This window comes from Perna viridis, chromosome 9, assembly GCF_037379345.1.
Source record: "Perna viridis isolate PV_CMFRI_1.1 ecotype Kerala chromosome 9, ASM3737934v1, whole genome shotgun sequence".
Taxonomy (NCBI): domain Eukaryota; kingdom Metazoa; phylum Mollusca; class Bivalvia; order Mytilida; family Mytilidae; genus Perna; species Perna viridis.
The window spans coordinates 10558892-10576020 of NC_142453.1; the positions used below are offsets into that span (position 1 = coordinate 10558892).

The 17129-nt window shown below is 32.9% G+C and overlaps 2 protein-coding genes across 2 annotated transcripts in view; one reads left to right on the forward strand and one right to left on the reverse strand.

Annotated features, from left to right (window-relative positions):
• Positions 1-5169, forward strand: part of LOC148606650 (uncharacterized) — a 21909-nt gene extending 16740 nt beyond the window's left edge. Inside the window, exon 5 of the transcript XR_015915297.1 lies at positions 754-5169. The gene's annotated coding sequence lies outside the window, so the exon portion shown is untranslated. The remainder of the gene's footprint in view (positions 1-753) is intronic.
• On the reverse strand, positions 2123-17122 carry LOC148606651 (fibrinolytic enzyme, isozyme C-like). The gene is made up of 7 exons (XM_088545907.1): positions 16988-17122; positions 16155-16201; positions 15668-15819; positions 13786-13867; positions 12891-13065; positions 3030-3187; positions 2123-2426 (listed from the first exon to the last, which is right to left on the reverse strand). The coding sequence occupies exons 1-7, from the start codon at positions 17016-17018 to the stop codon at positions 2268-2270; spliced, it is 804 nt and encodes a 267-aa protein (XP_088402033.1). The 5' UTR covers positions 17019-17122; the 3' UTR covers positions 2123-2267.
• Between the last annotated feature and the right edge of the window lie 7 nt (positions 17123-17129).

The window sequence follows — 17129 nt, forward strand, 5'->3', positions numbered from 1 at the left end:
AGGAGAGGGGATACACAGTTTTAAACTTTAATATCACATTTATTCCCAAATTGCTTGCTGCAAATGATATTATAATTCCACGCATATCCTGATGTTTCTGTTCGTTTTCACTAGTAGTCGAAGAAAACAACTAGCTGCTAGGAGGTATATAAAGTTTTACCTTTGTCCGTTTTTTCCGTGTGTCGGTGACATTTTGTTACGTCACAGCTACTACTCATTAGAACGGCATGAAATTTTATCGCATTCTAACGGTCCGTATGCCAGATTTTTGGAAAATACGAAAACAACTTCCTGTTTACCGAGGACTTTGTTTATTTTGTCACTTTATATTTTTGAAAATTGGAATTTTCGTAGCAATTTTGTCAACAACCACTCATCAAATCGGCTTGAAGTTTCATCACTTTTTTGTTCTGTAGGTATACCATATGGCTGAATATATTTTCAGAAAATTCAAAAATAATGTCCTGTTTACTGGGAACTTAGTTTATTTTTTGACTTTATATTTTTCTTCGCACTTTTCGCGGCAACTACGCATGAAAGCGCCTCGAATTTTAATAATTTCCTCCTGTTGGTATTCCATTTGGTGGGATCAGAAAACATCGCAACTTCCTGTCCTGTTTACATATAACTATGATTATTTTCCTAATATAGTAATTGAAAGAGGGGTACATTTATTACTAAATCGGTCACATGTTTCTTGTTTTCTTTATTTTGTTTAAATTTGTGTGTTTGTGTCTACATTGTGTATTTCAGAATCTGATGTTACAACGACAATAGCGAGCGAAGAAAATATCGGGCTATTCCGTTTAAGGAGACTGTCCATTTCGAGACCCGTTAGTTCCTGTGATATAGATGGCACATAGTGCATTTTATTCCTATATATATATAAGGAAATGTAAAATGATTTTCTGAGCCATCTATTGCCGATTTACAATACAAAATCTTTGTACTATATATATATATATATACGTCTCCGTACTCCATCGGATCAAATTGATACAGGGAAGATAAGTAAACGTATAGAGGGGTCTGAAAAATTCCCAACGATGTTAGAACTGTCAAATTTGCGATGCAAATTTTTGGTCGTTCCGTCCGAGGGACTCGAACTCGTACCGCTGTGACATCTATGGCAACACCCCCTGCACAAAGTTCACCGCCTTAGACCACTCGGCCAGCTAGGCTATATAAAATATAGCTTTCGCTGGCCGAGTCATTCCTCCTCGTAGGATTAATCTAGGGCTGTAACTTAGTACACGATGTATGGTAGTACAGGACAGTTCATTTAGATGTTAATATGTAGGATAGAGGATCAAAATTAATGATGCATGTCACAACAAATCAATATTGTACAAACGTCTTACAATGTGACGACTCTATTCGCTACATTGCTCCATCGGATCAAATTGATACAGGGAAGATATGTAAACGTATAGAAAGGTCTGAAAATTTTCCAACAATGTTACAACTGTCAAAATTGCGATGCAAATTTTTGGTCGTTCCTTCCGCGGGACTCGAACTTGTATCGCTGGCTTAGCTGGCCGAGTGGTCTAGGGCGCTGAACTTTGTGCAGGCGGTGTTGCCATAGATGTCACAGGGGTGCAAGTTCGAGTCTCACATGATTGGCTTCCTATTTTTGCATCGGCAGGTTACAACAATTACCGGTTAGATAAGTTACTCATACATGTATGTTCAAAACAAAAGTAAAAATTTTCTTCACAATTGTCCAGTGTAGAATAAGAGGTTGAGGATCTAATAATTTACATCCACAAATTCGGACTGTCCACTATAAAAAGCAATCAAGGGAACCATGATTCTATCGGAAATCAAGAGAATGTAATCCAGGGACATGGACACGCACAACAAAGAACACATCGTCTTCTGCTATACCAGAAACACTTTCCGAGTTGCTCATAAAAAAGTCAGGAAGTAAGATCAGCGCTAAATGTATATATAATAAATGAAGATAATGAGAGTTAAATTTTTGACAGAAGAGACAATTCCCGAAACGATATTGTCATGATTTGTTATGTTAGTATCTCCCATATGTTCTTTTATTTAAAAAAATCATCTATACCGAACCCAGGATAATCCGGAAACGTGTATAAACAAGAAACTCCTAAAAGTCTCTTTAGATTAAATATATTTTACAAATCGGTAAACCAACACGTGTTTACACCAAATCAATTCTAAAGTCAAAATGGGGTATTGTTTGGACAGGTTTTACTGCTTTTTTAACTACTTAACCTGTAGAATTTTAATTTCATTATTTAGATTCCTGTTTTTTCCCGGATCCATCCTCTGAAGTGTGAAATTCTCGTATAGACACTTGGGTAATTTCCTGTACATCCAACTATGCCCCATGAGGTTGCCCCAGCCAGGACTTTTTTACCACCGACCTCGCAGGTCATTGGGCCCCCACTGTCACCCTGAAAGACAAAAAAAAGTGTAATGCTTTAAATATTTCACTATCTATTGTAGTAATCACGCAAGTCTTGTTTGTTTAATTTTATACTTGCAAATGCCGATTAAAAGCAGAGCAGAGCATGTAATTTTATGGTATTACTATATAAGAGATCTGTTTTGTCATATGAGTAAAAGGATTTTTGAAAATTTAATTTAGACTCATTCAATGCATATTCTTTACTTGTACAATTAGACATTTGCAAAAAAAATCTTTTAAAATGTTTGGCAATGCTGGAACTATATCAAACCATTTTAACATCTAAAATTGTCTGTCAAGGTCAAAAATAGAAGGACTCATCCCACCGGTGCACCAGGTTCAGTTTATGGTCTAGTTCGGTTTGTTCAATTACTTTGTGTGTATTATTTCGATTGTTTTATTTGTTGTTTTTGTCCATTTTCTTTATTGCAATAATCTCTTGATGTTTGCCTGTTTGGTTAATTAGAACAGTTCTTTGCATTGTCAATTTTTACATTTTCCATAAATGCAATTATCTTCCCTAATAGAACATTGAGTAGAGGAATCAGAACAAAGGCTAACTCATTTATATTAGTATCCATCAACGTACATTGCATGATGATTTATCTGTGTCTGGTGGAGTTCCCCCTATGCAAATATGGCCAGCATTAATTGCAGCATCAGAAACAGACTTCCACTGGTCTTTGCAATCAGTGTTCGAATGTACTCTCATTGTAACCATCTGTAGATTGTCTGGCAGTGGCTGGCCTAAAGAAATATTTAAAAAAGTTCCTTGGTAAAATAAGTGTAACAATACATATCGGACACTATTCCGGTCCATAATCAAGTCAAGTCAAAATCAAATCTCACAAATCAGATATTACACCACCGGATTAGGTAGTGCCGCAATGGTCCTGACTTGAAATAGGGATTTCAAAATAAATGATGGATAAATTCTAGATTTAAAAGCGTTTCAAACCTCCCCATTTTATTCCAATAAAACGAAATAATATTTGAATAATTGCAATGAGACCGCTGTATATAAAAGTGAAAGGGTGATAAAGGCTTTCATTAGCTTATTTTACAACGGAAAAATAATAATTAAGTGTTTAAAGGTTTAATAGTAAATTAAGCAACTTGAATCTATACCAAATACGATGAACATCATGATTCCCATTAGTCTTAAATTACAATGACAACGGGGTTACTAAAATTTGACTTACATTCAAATATGCAGTCAATTGTGTACTATTTAGGTACTTTCTAATCAAATGATTTGGTAAAGAATTAGTGTGGATATCTAAGTGAAAAACATTCATTTTTTACATAGCTTACATTATGTATCATATCTGAAATATGAAGTTGTTTATTTGGGGACATAGTTTTCAGGATATCAATATGTCCGAAAAAACACATTTGCAATTATCAGCAGTTTTTATGTTAAATGACGTACATTGCTGGCAACATTATAACGTAAATACAATGAACTAATGCCACACAACATTCTTTTCCAAATATTTATCTATTTTGCAATGTTCTGAACAATTCTAATTTTATTACAACAAAGTGATATTTTTGAGCTATATCTATACCCAAATGCATTTAGACCTATTTATGAATGGCAACCATTATTTTCTAATTTGTGAAATACCAGTAGTTGATGTTTTAACTGAATAACTTATGTTTCATAGAACCTGTTTGTTCTTGTTTACATTCTACCTTAGCATTAGGCAATTTAAACCTATTATCTGTAGGACACTCCTTCCGTGCAATTTAGTGCTTCTCTGCTTAAAAATCAGGCAAAATTTGTAGAAGGTGTTGCACATGAACAAAATGCAGATATTTTATGCCATTATCTAAGTCCTTATACCACATCATCTCAAGAAACAACCACCAAAATTTTATTAAGTTTGTTTTTTTAAGATATTGATAGGTCAAATTTAGTTGAAATGATCTATGAAAAAATGGCGGGAAAATCTTTAGCACGTTTTCCCAACATAAGCAGTCTTAAAGCATCCATGTCATAGATACTGGATCATAGGAAATAGATATCAATGTCTTGTAACGTTTTGAGACATAAGTGGAACTTCCTGAGACATTGCCTTGATTCTTTTGTGTCTTCACACGTCTTGAAGACATTCATAAGATCTAAAATGTTTTCTAGATGCACGAATAAAATTGCCCTTGGAAAACATGATGTCAGGACAGTTCATGAGCCCTGAAAATGGGCTTTAAATTTATTTCAGTAATTGCGGCTATATCCTACTTGAAGACGTGTCTTGTAGACAAACATTTTGAAGACACGACAAGTGTGTCTTGAATACATGTCTTCAAGATGCATTAAAACAAAAAAGAAATAATCCATAGTTACTAAATTCGTCTTATAGATTTTGACCAGTTAGAACATAGGTCTGAAGTAAAGATACGAAAAGTTGTTTTTTGGTGGTGAAATACGTTATAATAAGCCCTGAGAAGTCGTGACAGGAACAAAAAGGACCATATTACAAGAAAATTCAAAGAAAACGGAAAGCAAACTTCTTAACATAATTTATTGCTATTTGCACCTGGTCCATACTCCCAGTTTTTAGTGGAGTCCGAGTTGCTCATTTACTTTTGTTACTTTGTATTTATGATTTTAGTTACTTTATGTTCTTTGTTGTGTGTGTCTGTTTTCCATGTCTGGTCTTTGTCCCTGGATTACATTCTTTTGATTACCACTATAACCTTGGTTCCCTTGATTACTCCTTCATATAGTTTATAGACTGAATGATGCTCGCATCCGCTTGTAGGTTATTCAAACGTCAACCATGCAAAAAGTAACTTACCATTTTAAATAAATATTAGAAAATAAATTTCAATTGTGTACATTTGTAACTTAAAACATCATTCTTTTGAAACACCTGTCACTTAAATTCAATAGCATATATTACATATTTTAAAAGAATTTTAAACAATATTTGATTTTACTCTTTCTTTTGACTACCCTTCCACACAGGAAGATACATGTTCACGTCAGTTTATATCATAGTTCATTTACTCCACCGAATTATTGTGGTGATATATTAATTAAATTTTTTTGGACAAATGGGAAACGGTATGAACTTTAAAGGCGGCGAACTATTCGGGGAATGAACTAGTAGTTAAAACTAGAATAGTTCCCGAAAAACGGACATGTGTTGTCTGCGAATATTTAAATAATTGCAATGAGACCGCTGTATATAAAAGTGAAAGGGTGATAAAGGCTTTCATTAGCTTATTTTACAACGGAAAAATAATAATTAAGTGTTTAAAGGTTTAATAGTAAATTAAGCAACTTGAATCTATACCAAATACGATAAACATCATGATTCCCATTAGTCTTAAATTACAATAACAACGGGGTTACTAAAATTTGACTTACATTCAAATGAACTAGTAGTTAAAACTAGAATAGTTCCCGAAAAACGGAAAAATTGTGTTGTCAGCGAGTTATGAACTGCAGACATTATTGCGAAAGAAAACACCTTCAGTCAGATGAATGTTTTCTTTTCTTTCGTGTGTTAACCAATGAATTTGAGACTTCACTTTTTAATGACAGATCGTATGAAACCCAGAATTTGTAGAAAATGCCGCGCTTTTTGTACTCACAAACATCATTTGTATACAGACACTAGCGCTTTATTAAAAATATATTCAGCTAATAATAATAACTCATAGTTCACAACGTTAGTAATATATAATCCTTAGTACATTACACCATTCAACTTGTCCCACTTGCACAATATAATGAATCATCCAACGTATGGACAAATGTCATTTGACAAAGAATATTACTAGATGATACACCCCCAGCTAATTGAACAAGATACAGAAGTATGTATGTAACCGAAATCATATTTAAAACTTGGTGCTTTGTTGTTTATCTTCATGTTTTGTAGTTATTTATACATAATAATATTAACATACATGACGGAGAAATTCTTCATGTTTGGAGATGTATTTTTGGAAGTACTCAATTATTACCATGATTACTCTTATAGTATCTAAATATGGTACCATTTCTTTGTCTGGTATCAAACAATAAACTAGACGTAAATGGCGGATGATAAAGTCGTATATTGTAGGGGAAGTTTTTTTGTGCCACACGCACGATCAGTAAACACATGCAGAATGCTTGCTTAATGTACAGTCATCAAATACTTATATTATGCTTTTAAAACCAAAAAACTCAATAAAAACATTTTAGTGTACATGTGTACAATTACAGATTTAATGAACTAAGTTTTAATGCACTTTAAAAAGATTCATTAAATCTTCGTTTTTCTCGGATTTTGCTGAATTGAAGTAAATTATTTTACTATGTTTTCTTTCTTTATTTCTCAAACGTACTGTAAATGCTAAAAACATGTTGTTTTTAGATACTTAGATATATATCTATATTAATGAATTCTTGGAACAATCCTGACTGTTTGTTTTCAGATTCAGATATCTCTTACATATCAAATAGACCGCAGGGTCCTGAGACATCTTGAGACGTCTTGAGACATAAAGACGCATGTGTTAGGACATCAATGGAACGTGTGGAGACATGGTTTCGAATTTTTTGTGTCTTGAGATGTCTCACGACTCATGTCTGGAAGACATCCCGAAATCAAAAATGTCTTCGAGACACCTGAACAAAAAAATTGTTTCGTGCCTGAAGACATAATTAAAAAATGATCAGGAGCCTCCAAAGTGGATATTAAACTTATTTCAGTAATTTGGACTATGTCAAGTCTTGTAGACACACGTCTTGAAGAAACGGCAAGTATTTATTGAAGACATAGAAGAAAAAATAATTCATTACTATTTAAAGCCGTCTTATAGATTTAGGCTAGATATTCACACTGTTCGGAAGTAAAGATAGGAAAAAGATTTCACGTGTTCTTATACTTTAAAATAAGCTCAGAGAAGTCATACTAGGAACGAAACGGACTAAAGAAAGCCAAGGAAATTGGAAAGCATTCTTCTTAGCAAAACTTTTCGTGATTAAGTAGTTTTTCCATTTGGTTTATGGACTGTATGCTCATGAATATGATCCGCTTGTACGTTATTCAAACGTGAACCATGTACAAATGAACTTTGGACTTGGTGAAATTATTGTAATATTAATTTATTTCGTGTAACTTCAAACATCTTTCTTTCGGAAACACTGGCCACTAAATTTCAAACGTATATACCTTATATTTTAAGAAGACTTAAAAAAAATTTGGCTTATTTCTTTCATCGGTCACTCAGAAAGATACATTTTCAGGTCAGTCTATATCATGGTTTATTTACTCCATCTAAATTATTGTTGAGATATAATTGTTAAAATAATCAATGTTAATAGACATTTAAAAATGATCGAATATCTATATAAAATACGTTTTTGAATTTGAAATTGGTACGAAATTAGAAAAGGGACGAAACTTTTTAGGGACGAACTAACAGTTAATACTGGACTGGTTTCCAAAATACGGCACCAGTTATTGTGCACGGACAAATTGTGTTGTGAAGTAGTTGTCAACTGCAGACCTTCTTGCCGAAGAAAATTGCCAACAATTAGTCAGATAAGTATTTTCCTTGTTTTATTTGTTAACCGATGAATTAAAGACTGCACTTTTTAACGACAGATCGCATGAAACCCAGGAAATGCCACGCTTTTTTGTACACACGAAACATTCGTATACAGGTACTACCGTTTTATTATAAGTACATGTACATTACATCTTTGTGGATTTTCGTAAATTGGATGGTATGCTTGTTTTCCCCTGGTACGTGTATATATGCTTTGAAAGCGCATTACACTTGAAATTCAACTTGTCCCACTTCGTCTTACCCAACTTATGGACAAATATCATTTGGCAAAGAAATTTCCCAGATGATAAACCCTCAATTAATTGAATAAGATACCGTTGTATGTATGTAACTGAAATGATATTTAAAACTTGGTGCTTTGTGGTTTATCTTTACATTTTGTAGTTGGAATAAAACCTTTTAAACAGACACTATAGAGGAATGCTTCCTGACTTCTCAAGCTCTATAAAGATTCACCTACCATGGAAAAGATCTTTATTTCTATGGAAGTCAACTGAGGTTGACATGCCTAAAATCAGAGACATTGCATTGGGAGCCAATGGAACAGAAATTTGAATCAATTATTCACAGAATATTGTAATGATACATACATAATAAAAGCTTTTCAGATATTTTTTGTTTGGAGATTCGTTTACACATAATTACTACCATGATTACTATTCCTATAGCCTGTAAATCATATGTCCTTTCTTTGTCAGGTACCAAACCAGTTTCAACAAAGATTCCGCACACATTTTTTGTATATTGCAAATGTTAAAGTTGTCGATTACAGGAGATTCATTGTGCCATATACACAATACCTAGTCAATATGCGGTCAGCAAGCATGTTCAAAATGCTTGACAAATGTACAGTAAACCAATACTTGTATTGTGCTTTTAAAATGAACAAAAACATGAATACTTAATAAAGGAAAATTTTTAGTGTACAATGTTCAAGACAGTTACAGACAAATTGAACTGTGTTGTAATGTACTTCAACTTGTTATAGTCAGTCTTTTTTTTAATTATAGCTTGCTTGATTAAAAGAATCAAGTAGTTCACTGTGTTTCCTTTCTTTATACATCCTAAATGCTAAACATATGTTATATTTTACATGTTTAATATATTTATCTGGATAAAAAATGATAAAACAATTCTTACACTTTTTTGAAATGCGACTTGAATTGATCCAATCATTGATGACAAATAAAAAATGTAGTAGAATAGTGGCCAACAAAAACGTTTCATTGACTGTTTGTATATTATTATAAACACAGATCATAACATCATACATCATACATGTGCATGTAAGTACAATATAAGAATAGCCATTAAAATTGTGGTTGTTAAATGGTACATGTATGTTGCTGTTAACATCCATGTTGTCAACATTGTGTGTAGACACTTGATTTTCAATCGATAACTTGAATATTTGTTTATTGATCTTTATGACATTTTATAACAGGGTTCAAAATCTGTCTTAGACACTTGATTTTTGTGGGATAACTTGAGTATTAGTTGGTTGATTTTTATTAAATTTGTAATGAGGACTTGGGTTACAAACCAGAAAAGGAAGGTAGATATTGATTTTGAGGGTTATAGTCCCAACCATGGCCTTAAAGAAGCATATAAGTGCAGTCAATGATATTGTTTCACAATATTCTATATCACAATGGTCAGATTTGGATTGATTTTGGGGGGCAAAGACTTGAACTTTCCAGAAAATAGGGACGAGAAACATGCATGTTTTTTTTTATGTCAAGGAAATAACTTGTTTATTTTTGTACCAATTTTGAGCATTTTTTAATTGGATACCTAATAAAAATTCCCGCCTGTACTGTTTAATCAGATTTCAGATATCTCTGATGGTTTTCAAGTTATAAGGAGTCAAAGAAAGGGGTCACACCCGAAAAAATTGACATTTCAATATTTTGGCCTGATTTTGAAATGTATTTATTGAATTTCAACTTTTGTGCTATAATATGTCTTCAAACAAGTTGCTGTGTCAATAATGAATTGTGAGTTCCTATGATTATGTGTATCAAATCCCATATATTGTGTCTACACTTGCCCCAACCGTTCAGTATTTGACCACTGGGGTTGAACCACGCTGCACACAGGGAAGCATTTTATTAGGATTGTGACTTGAGCCAAGTAAGAATACCAGTAAATGGTTTCAAAGGGGCCAGAAACACATATTATTTTTTTCTGATTTCTGGACAATAACTTGATTGAAAGTACTTGGATTAATTCGGAATTGTGCCACAAGATAGGATTGATTTTGCAGGTTTTGACTGGAACTATTTAGGGATAAATGGCTGAAGTGGCCACTTTAGTTCTGGTTCTTTTTTTTTATTCTGTGTCAAATATCTAATTGTAATCATATTCAAAGCTTTGTTAAGTTAGAATAGTGTGTCCATACTTTCCCCAACTGATCAGGGTTCAACCTCTGCGGTAGTATCAATCTGCGCCATGCAAAGCATTATCTTGTCTAATACTAGTATTCAGCATATGTTTTACTGTCAGTCTGTCTTTAAAAATTAAGATGGTGTGCATAGAGATAAATTCCACAAAATTATTTCGATATCTAATTTTTCTGGGTTAATTTGATATGCTGACTCTTGGTATCATGTATATATATGTAGATTTTTGGTCTGTTTTTTTTTAAATCAAAAAGATCGGGGATAATTAGATTTTATGTCATATGTATGTATATGCTTGATTTCATTAAGAAATACAATAAATAAAATGAGGTTATATGGATTTAAACCATTTTAACTGAGATGTTATGTCAAAAAGTTAATGTCAAATATCAAATCTTTGACCTAATTTTGAAGTGCCTCACCTCAAAAAGTGGCGGTTGCAAAATAGTGACCACAATGTCCGTCTTCGTTCAAAACTTGTGTCTTGGCTGTAACGTTTTTGTCTTTCGAAGTAAGCATTTGATATTTTGCATTTTGGTAGGTCACCTAAAAATAATGAGTTGCATACCGTGGATAATGAACTTTGATCTTGGACCTCAAGGTCAAATTCCTGTTTTGTGAGTAACAAATTCATGTCCAGGCTGTAACAAGTTTGTCTGTTGATGTGGACTTTTGATGCTTGGCATGTGAGTACATCACCTAAAGTATGTTTGTCATGCACCACCAGGGAAAGTGGCCTATGACTTTGCACATTGACCTCAAGGTAAAAGTTTCGTTGGTTTTTTGGGTTTCTTTCAGTCACTCGTGTCCAGACTGTAACTTTTTTTGTCTATGAATGTGGGCTTCTGATATATGGCTTGGGGTAGATCACATAAAGAATGTGTGTCACGAAACATGGATAGTGGCCTATGACATTGACCTCAAGGTCAAATCCCTTTTTTTTTCAGTGAACAATTTGTGGTTGGAATATAATTGATTCCATACATCTATTTCAAGTGGTAAATATTTCTACTGATTACTAGTGCTGCATTATAAACAGAAAAAAACTTGAGTAGGCTTTTCCCAAATCCATTTCATACATAATTGCTTAGGGAGTATGGGGCGGGATTTGGCCAAAGAGATGGATTCCATCTCAATGATTTCTTGTCTGATATTAAATTCGATGACATACACGATATGTATCCCAAAGAACATTTTATCTTTCTAAAACGTGCAGATCTTATGTTGATTTTTGTTTGATGTAATTGTATTTAAAGATTTATTTGACATTATTATATTACATTATTTTGATGTATCAATACTGACAGATAAAAGCAGATACAAATTGTGATATATGAATTGCAAATATGGTTGGTCATAAATGATGGTACTAGTCACAAAAAACAAATTATGATGCCAAATTTTGCCCTTTACTGCAGATAATTTCAGATGCAACATTTTTACTTGGCTAAGGGTGGATTGATGTGTCCTCACTAAAATTGGCCCAGCATTGGTTGAAATAGTAAATTTAAAAAAAAAACAGCAATGCAAAAATATATGGGTAAAGCGTCAAAGATACAGTGTCTTAAAATATTTGAGTAATGTGCTTGTACATGTACAAGGACTTTTTTATATATGAAATTTTGTTCACTAGAGGTGTTTCAATACGTCTTAAAAGACAAGTGAATGTGATCTGAAGATGTCTGAAGACATGAAATTTATGTCTCAAGATGTCTTAAAACATGACTTTAAGACATTTAATCATGTCTCAACATGTTTAATTTTAACGTGTATCAAGACATCTCACGATGTCTCAAGACACTGAGGTTTATTTGCTATGTATGGAGTGAAAGGAAACACATCCGAAAAAATTGACATCTTGGACTTGAGATATTTGGCATGTGTATAGATCACCTAGCAAATATATGTCACGTGCCATAGATAGTTGCATATGACCTTCAAATTTGATCTGATGGTCAAAGTCATGTTTATTCAATGACAAATTGTGTCCGAAATGAATTTGACTGCATTGTCCTTTATCAACTGGTAACTATTTCTATTCAATATGAGTGCCCGTTATAAAAAAAAAAAAAAAAAAAAAAAAAAAAAAAAACTGAAAATTTTGAGTTGGTTAGCTTTTCCCAAATCCATGTCGTACATTGTATATATGGCTTAATTGTCATGGCTGGGCCAGCAGGGATGGGTATATTTTTTTTCTTTACACCTTGTTTCAAAACAGTCATTTGTACGTGTCTCAAGACATCTCAAAATGTCTCAAGACACATAGGTATATTTGCTTTGATTTCAAATTTAGACAGCTTTTCAGTTGTGTTTTAGATATATTGAATGTATTTGAGGTATACAAGAACAAATTGAGAAAAATGATGTCCTACTCGTTGATTCTTACACAGAATGATACTTAGAGGTAAACTATTCTGTTGACGGTTGGAAAACAGAAGCTAACCGTTTCAATGATATAAGTATATACATACTTCCTCCTAGTCGCCCCCATCCGGAGAGATCACATTCGAAACCAGCAAAATCGTCTGAATCGTCATCTGCCATTACAATTGGGCTGCATTCGTCATTGAAGGTTAGTGATTTTGACAGTTTTAGCACAGCAATATCGTTAGGGAATCCTTCACCTCTCCCATCATAGTCGGGGTGCTAAAAATTAGTGAAACCATCACAATAAATCACCAAATATTTGTGATGTCAATAACAATTTTGGGTTTTATATGAACTTTGATGGAAAGAAAGTGTATAGAACTATAAAATGTATCTATAGTTCCTTTTTCTAGTTTACAATTATCCTTTGGGTGCCACATGATTTCGCTTTCGAAGCACCGGATGTATATCTTGGTTTGTGTTAACTCATATTGTAAGTGTTTTCAGTTGTGTGTTCGTGTGTCACAATACTAGTATCTGTTTGATACACTGTGTTCTTCATTATCTCAAATTTGGGCCATGTATTTGGATTTTTTTAAGTATGAGAATGATCTAAATATTGAATATGAAAGCTTCGTTACTTTTCGTATCGATATTTTGTAAAATTCAATATAGCCGCGAAAACATAAAATAATGAAAACAATAGCAAAGGAAAATTTAAAGCCGTTTGTGTGGGTGTGACCAGTAAAGAAAATTATCAAGAATATTAAAGATGAGATTTATACAGCAAATCCTTTGTAATCGTTGATTCTTATTTTATTTATTCTGAGGTGCTCTTTATTTTGGTCAATGATAGAAGATAAAAATGAATATATCAGTGTATCTTATCACATATTTAATATATATGATTTGGATTCAATGTTGATTACCTTTCCAGTATGTTTAAATATATTAGTCAAGATCAAATTTGTTTTGTCTGATAGGACAAGAGTAGCTTACCATAATTATTTCTTCGAGGACAATATCCTCACCGCCTTCCGATAACTTTGAAGTACCAGCTACAACTCTCATTTCGCTAGGTCTGCAATATGTCAGTGAGTAATCAAGGGAACCAAGGTTATAGCGGTAATCAAAAGAATATAATCCAGGGACAAAGACCAGACATGGAAAACAGACATACTCAATAAATAAATTGATTTGTTGTGGTTGTAGTTTCACAACCAATGGTTGATATTTTCGAGATACAGGACGACAATGATAGATGGATCCAAAAGAACGTTGTTTTTACTAGTTTGGGAAGCTGAAACAGATTTTTTTAAATTACAACATAAAACACAACAGGGATAAGTTTATCTCCCTTCTCTGACACATTATTCACAATCCAAACCTACCAGTCGTCAATGAATTATGTAAATGCCTCATATTTGACGAAAAGTAAGTTAGTACCAAGTATGAAGTTTGTTGTATGACTCGGTTAAGAATTAAAACCACGACATGGATGTAACAATGAAACGGTCAGATTATCGACCGCATCGCAGAACGAACATTATAAAATTGTTAACTAAACACCAAGTGCACATGCAAGAATTTACAGATCTACTAAAACTAACACTAATATTTTTGTAAGAACACAGTGGATAAAACAACTGTCTAATCAGTTTTCAATATTACCTGGCTGAAATAAATTAATCTACATGTCTGTGTAGTCTATGCATACGTCATGCATAAAGATTTTTTTAAAGACATATACAATACCTAAACCAATCCATACAACTATAATTGCAATCCGCAATTGATTAGTTTCCAATCAGTTTTAAATTCGTCAAAACGATTCATGAATCTGGGGATTGCTTATATAGATATATAAATCTATATATATGGGGATATTATTAGATAAATAAATCAGACAGCACTAAGTATCTAAACACCTGGTCCATGCTCCCAGTTTTTAGTGCAGTCCGAGTTGCTCATTTACTTTTATTGCTTTGTATGTATGGTTTTAGTTACTTTATGTTTTTTGTTGTGTGTGTATGTTTTCCATTGCTGGTCTTTGTCCCTGGATTACATTCTTTTGATTGCCGCTATGGCCTTGGTTCCCTTGATTACTCTTTACATTAGCTTTCTTTAATGAAATTAAAAATGTGAACATAATATTTTGAATTCAAAACAAAATATTATGGCATTATTTTGGATTCGTTCCAAAAAAACTATGAAATTTACTTGAAACGTTCATCCTTCATATTACTTAAAAAACGATCAGATCGATCGGTCCAGGGCAATTCGTTATCGATCTGTCGTCGGTAATTCAATTATCGGTCATATACTCGTCTAATAGTTGTAAGGATTGGTTAAAGGACTGTATAAAACTATCGGTACTGTATAATCAATAGGTATGTAGATGTTTCTTTTTTATTTGAAAAAAATGCTAAACCGCTTTTCTTGTTATATCTTGATATAATATACAATTCTCCTTCAAACGAAACAGGAGTTTTTCTTAATACACTTAATACTTTACTACTCTGTTATAAATATCTCTAAACTATGGACAATACATGAAAGACTTATGTCTTTGCCTAAAATTTGGAGACATCACTTATGGATATTTTGTAGTAATATGTCATACAAAAATGTCTACGACTTCATTAAGTAGTAGCAAAGTTAATAATTTGTGCCATTTTGCTCGGAATTTCCGAAGACCAATTTGTATTAAATGGAAAAGAGCACGAATTTGACAGAGAAAGTTTTTCTTTGTAATGTTATAAACATAAAAACCGGGTTATCCTCTTGTTTTCCAATGAAACAAATGCAAGGCCCTATCTTGTAACAGAATGGTTACTAAAGCTATTTAAAGTAATTGATACAAAGTCAAGTAATTACATACGAGCTTTCATCTACACAATGAGCAGCGGTGACAGCCCAGTTTTCACTAATAATTGAGGCACCGCAGGTATGTGACCAACTTGATGGTCCTCTTTGTAAAGACAGCTGCCATGGATAATTTCTGATCGATGTTTCCTTTCCTCCGACAATCCTCTGAAAGAGACATAAACGTTTCATTTGCTTTTTTGAGAATTAGAACTCGTTTGCAGAAACAAACACATTTCCCCGTTTTTGGGGTTTTTATTTTTTTTGTTTTTTTTGTTTTTTGTTTTTGTTTATGTTTTTGTTTGTTTGTTTGTTTTTGTTTTTTGTTTTCTTTTGTTTTACAAATATACATAGGGTGGTTTAATGTACACATTCTGATGAATTACATTGTAAATAGTTGTCGATACGTGCACGAATGTCAACAATTTTCGACCCAATTAAACAAATATGCTGAATTCAATAGACTTCAACTTCTTGATCATTCGAAAATAAGAATCTGTTACCTTAAAAATATCTGCTCCGGACTGAATTACTCCTCCATTTACGAATGCTAAAATAAATGAAACTATCAAATTACTATTCTTTATACAACATTTCAATCAATATGAAAACAAATTTTACATTTTTTACAAACAATTTTTTTTTTTTTTTTTTTTTTTTTTTTTTTTTTTTTTTTTGATTTTTTTGTTATTAATTAATTTTACATAATCGACGGTTTAATTTTGATTACATTTCTGTCCTTGCAAATCATTTGTATAACACTTTTGTAATTTTTTTGGAAAATCAGCAGAATTAAGTCAAGAATATTTTGCCGTTACTTAGCAGACTTCTTGCATCGCGATAAACTGGAACAGGGTTATATGCCTACAAGAGTAAAGCCATCACTATATAAGTTTTATGGTCGTCATCATGATCTCGAGGGTGGTTACGGTGTATCCATCTGCACCATGAAACTGATTTGTGCAGGGTGACATAGTAGTCCTTTCGTCTTTCGTCAACCCCGGAAGTTTTTTATGTTTTTGTTTTTTCAAGAAAAATAGAGGACGCTTATCCTACTGGTACACATGGTCCACACTCTCAGATTTTAGCAAAGTCTATGTTGCTCATTTACTTTTGTTACTTTGTATGTATTATTTTGTGTTCTTGTTGTGTTTGTCTCTTACCCAAGTCTTTTGATTTCCCCTAGAATCTTAATTCCCTTGATTATTCTTTAATATCAAAATCATATGACGCCTAGAATTGGTTTCCTTAAAGAAAGACACTGTAATACATAGTCATTTTAGGTAACATAAGATTTAAAAAAACGACATTACGTATAAATATATAAACTCCTCACCGCAAAATCCAAGGAACAGAATGAGTTTCATCTTGGTCTCGACAGATATATTGACATCAGTACAAACGGGTCTGACGGTACGACTTCTTATCTCTTTCACGTGTTTGTTCTCTTATCATTATACACAATGAATTGCATTCGA

Bases quoted from the DNA above. Each gene is read 5' to 3' on its own strand.
- LOC148606651 (XM_088545907.1), bottom strand. From the start codon at position 17,018: ATGAAACTCATTCTGTTCCTTGGATTTTGCG. The intron at 13,868-15,667 runs GTATGTAATTAC...GACATATTGCAG, and splicing joins CATTGTGTAGATGAAAGCTC to ACCTAGCGAAATGAGAGTTG. The intron at 3,188-12,890 runs GTATGTATATAC...ATATTTCTTTAG, and splicing joins ATGGGGGCGACTAGGAGGAA to GCCAGCCACTGCCAGACAAT.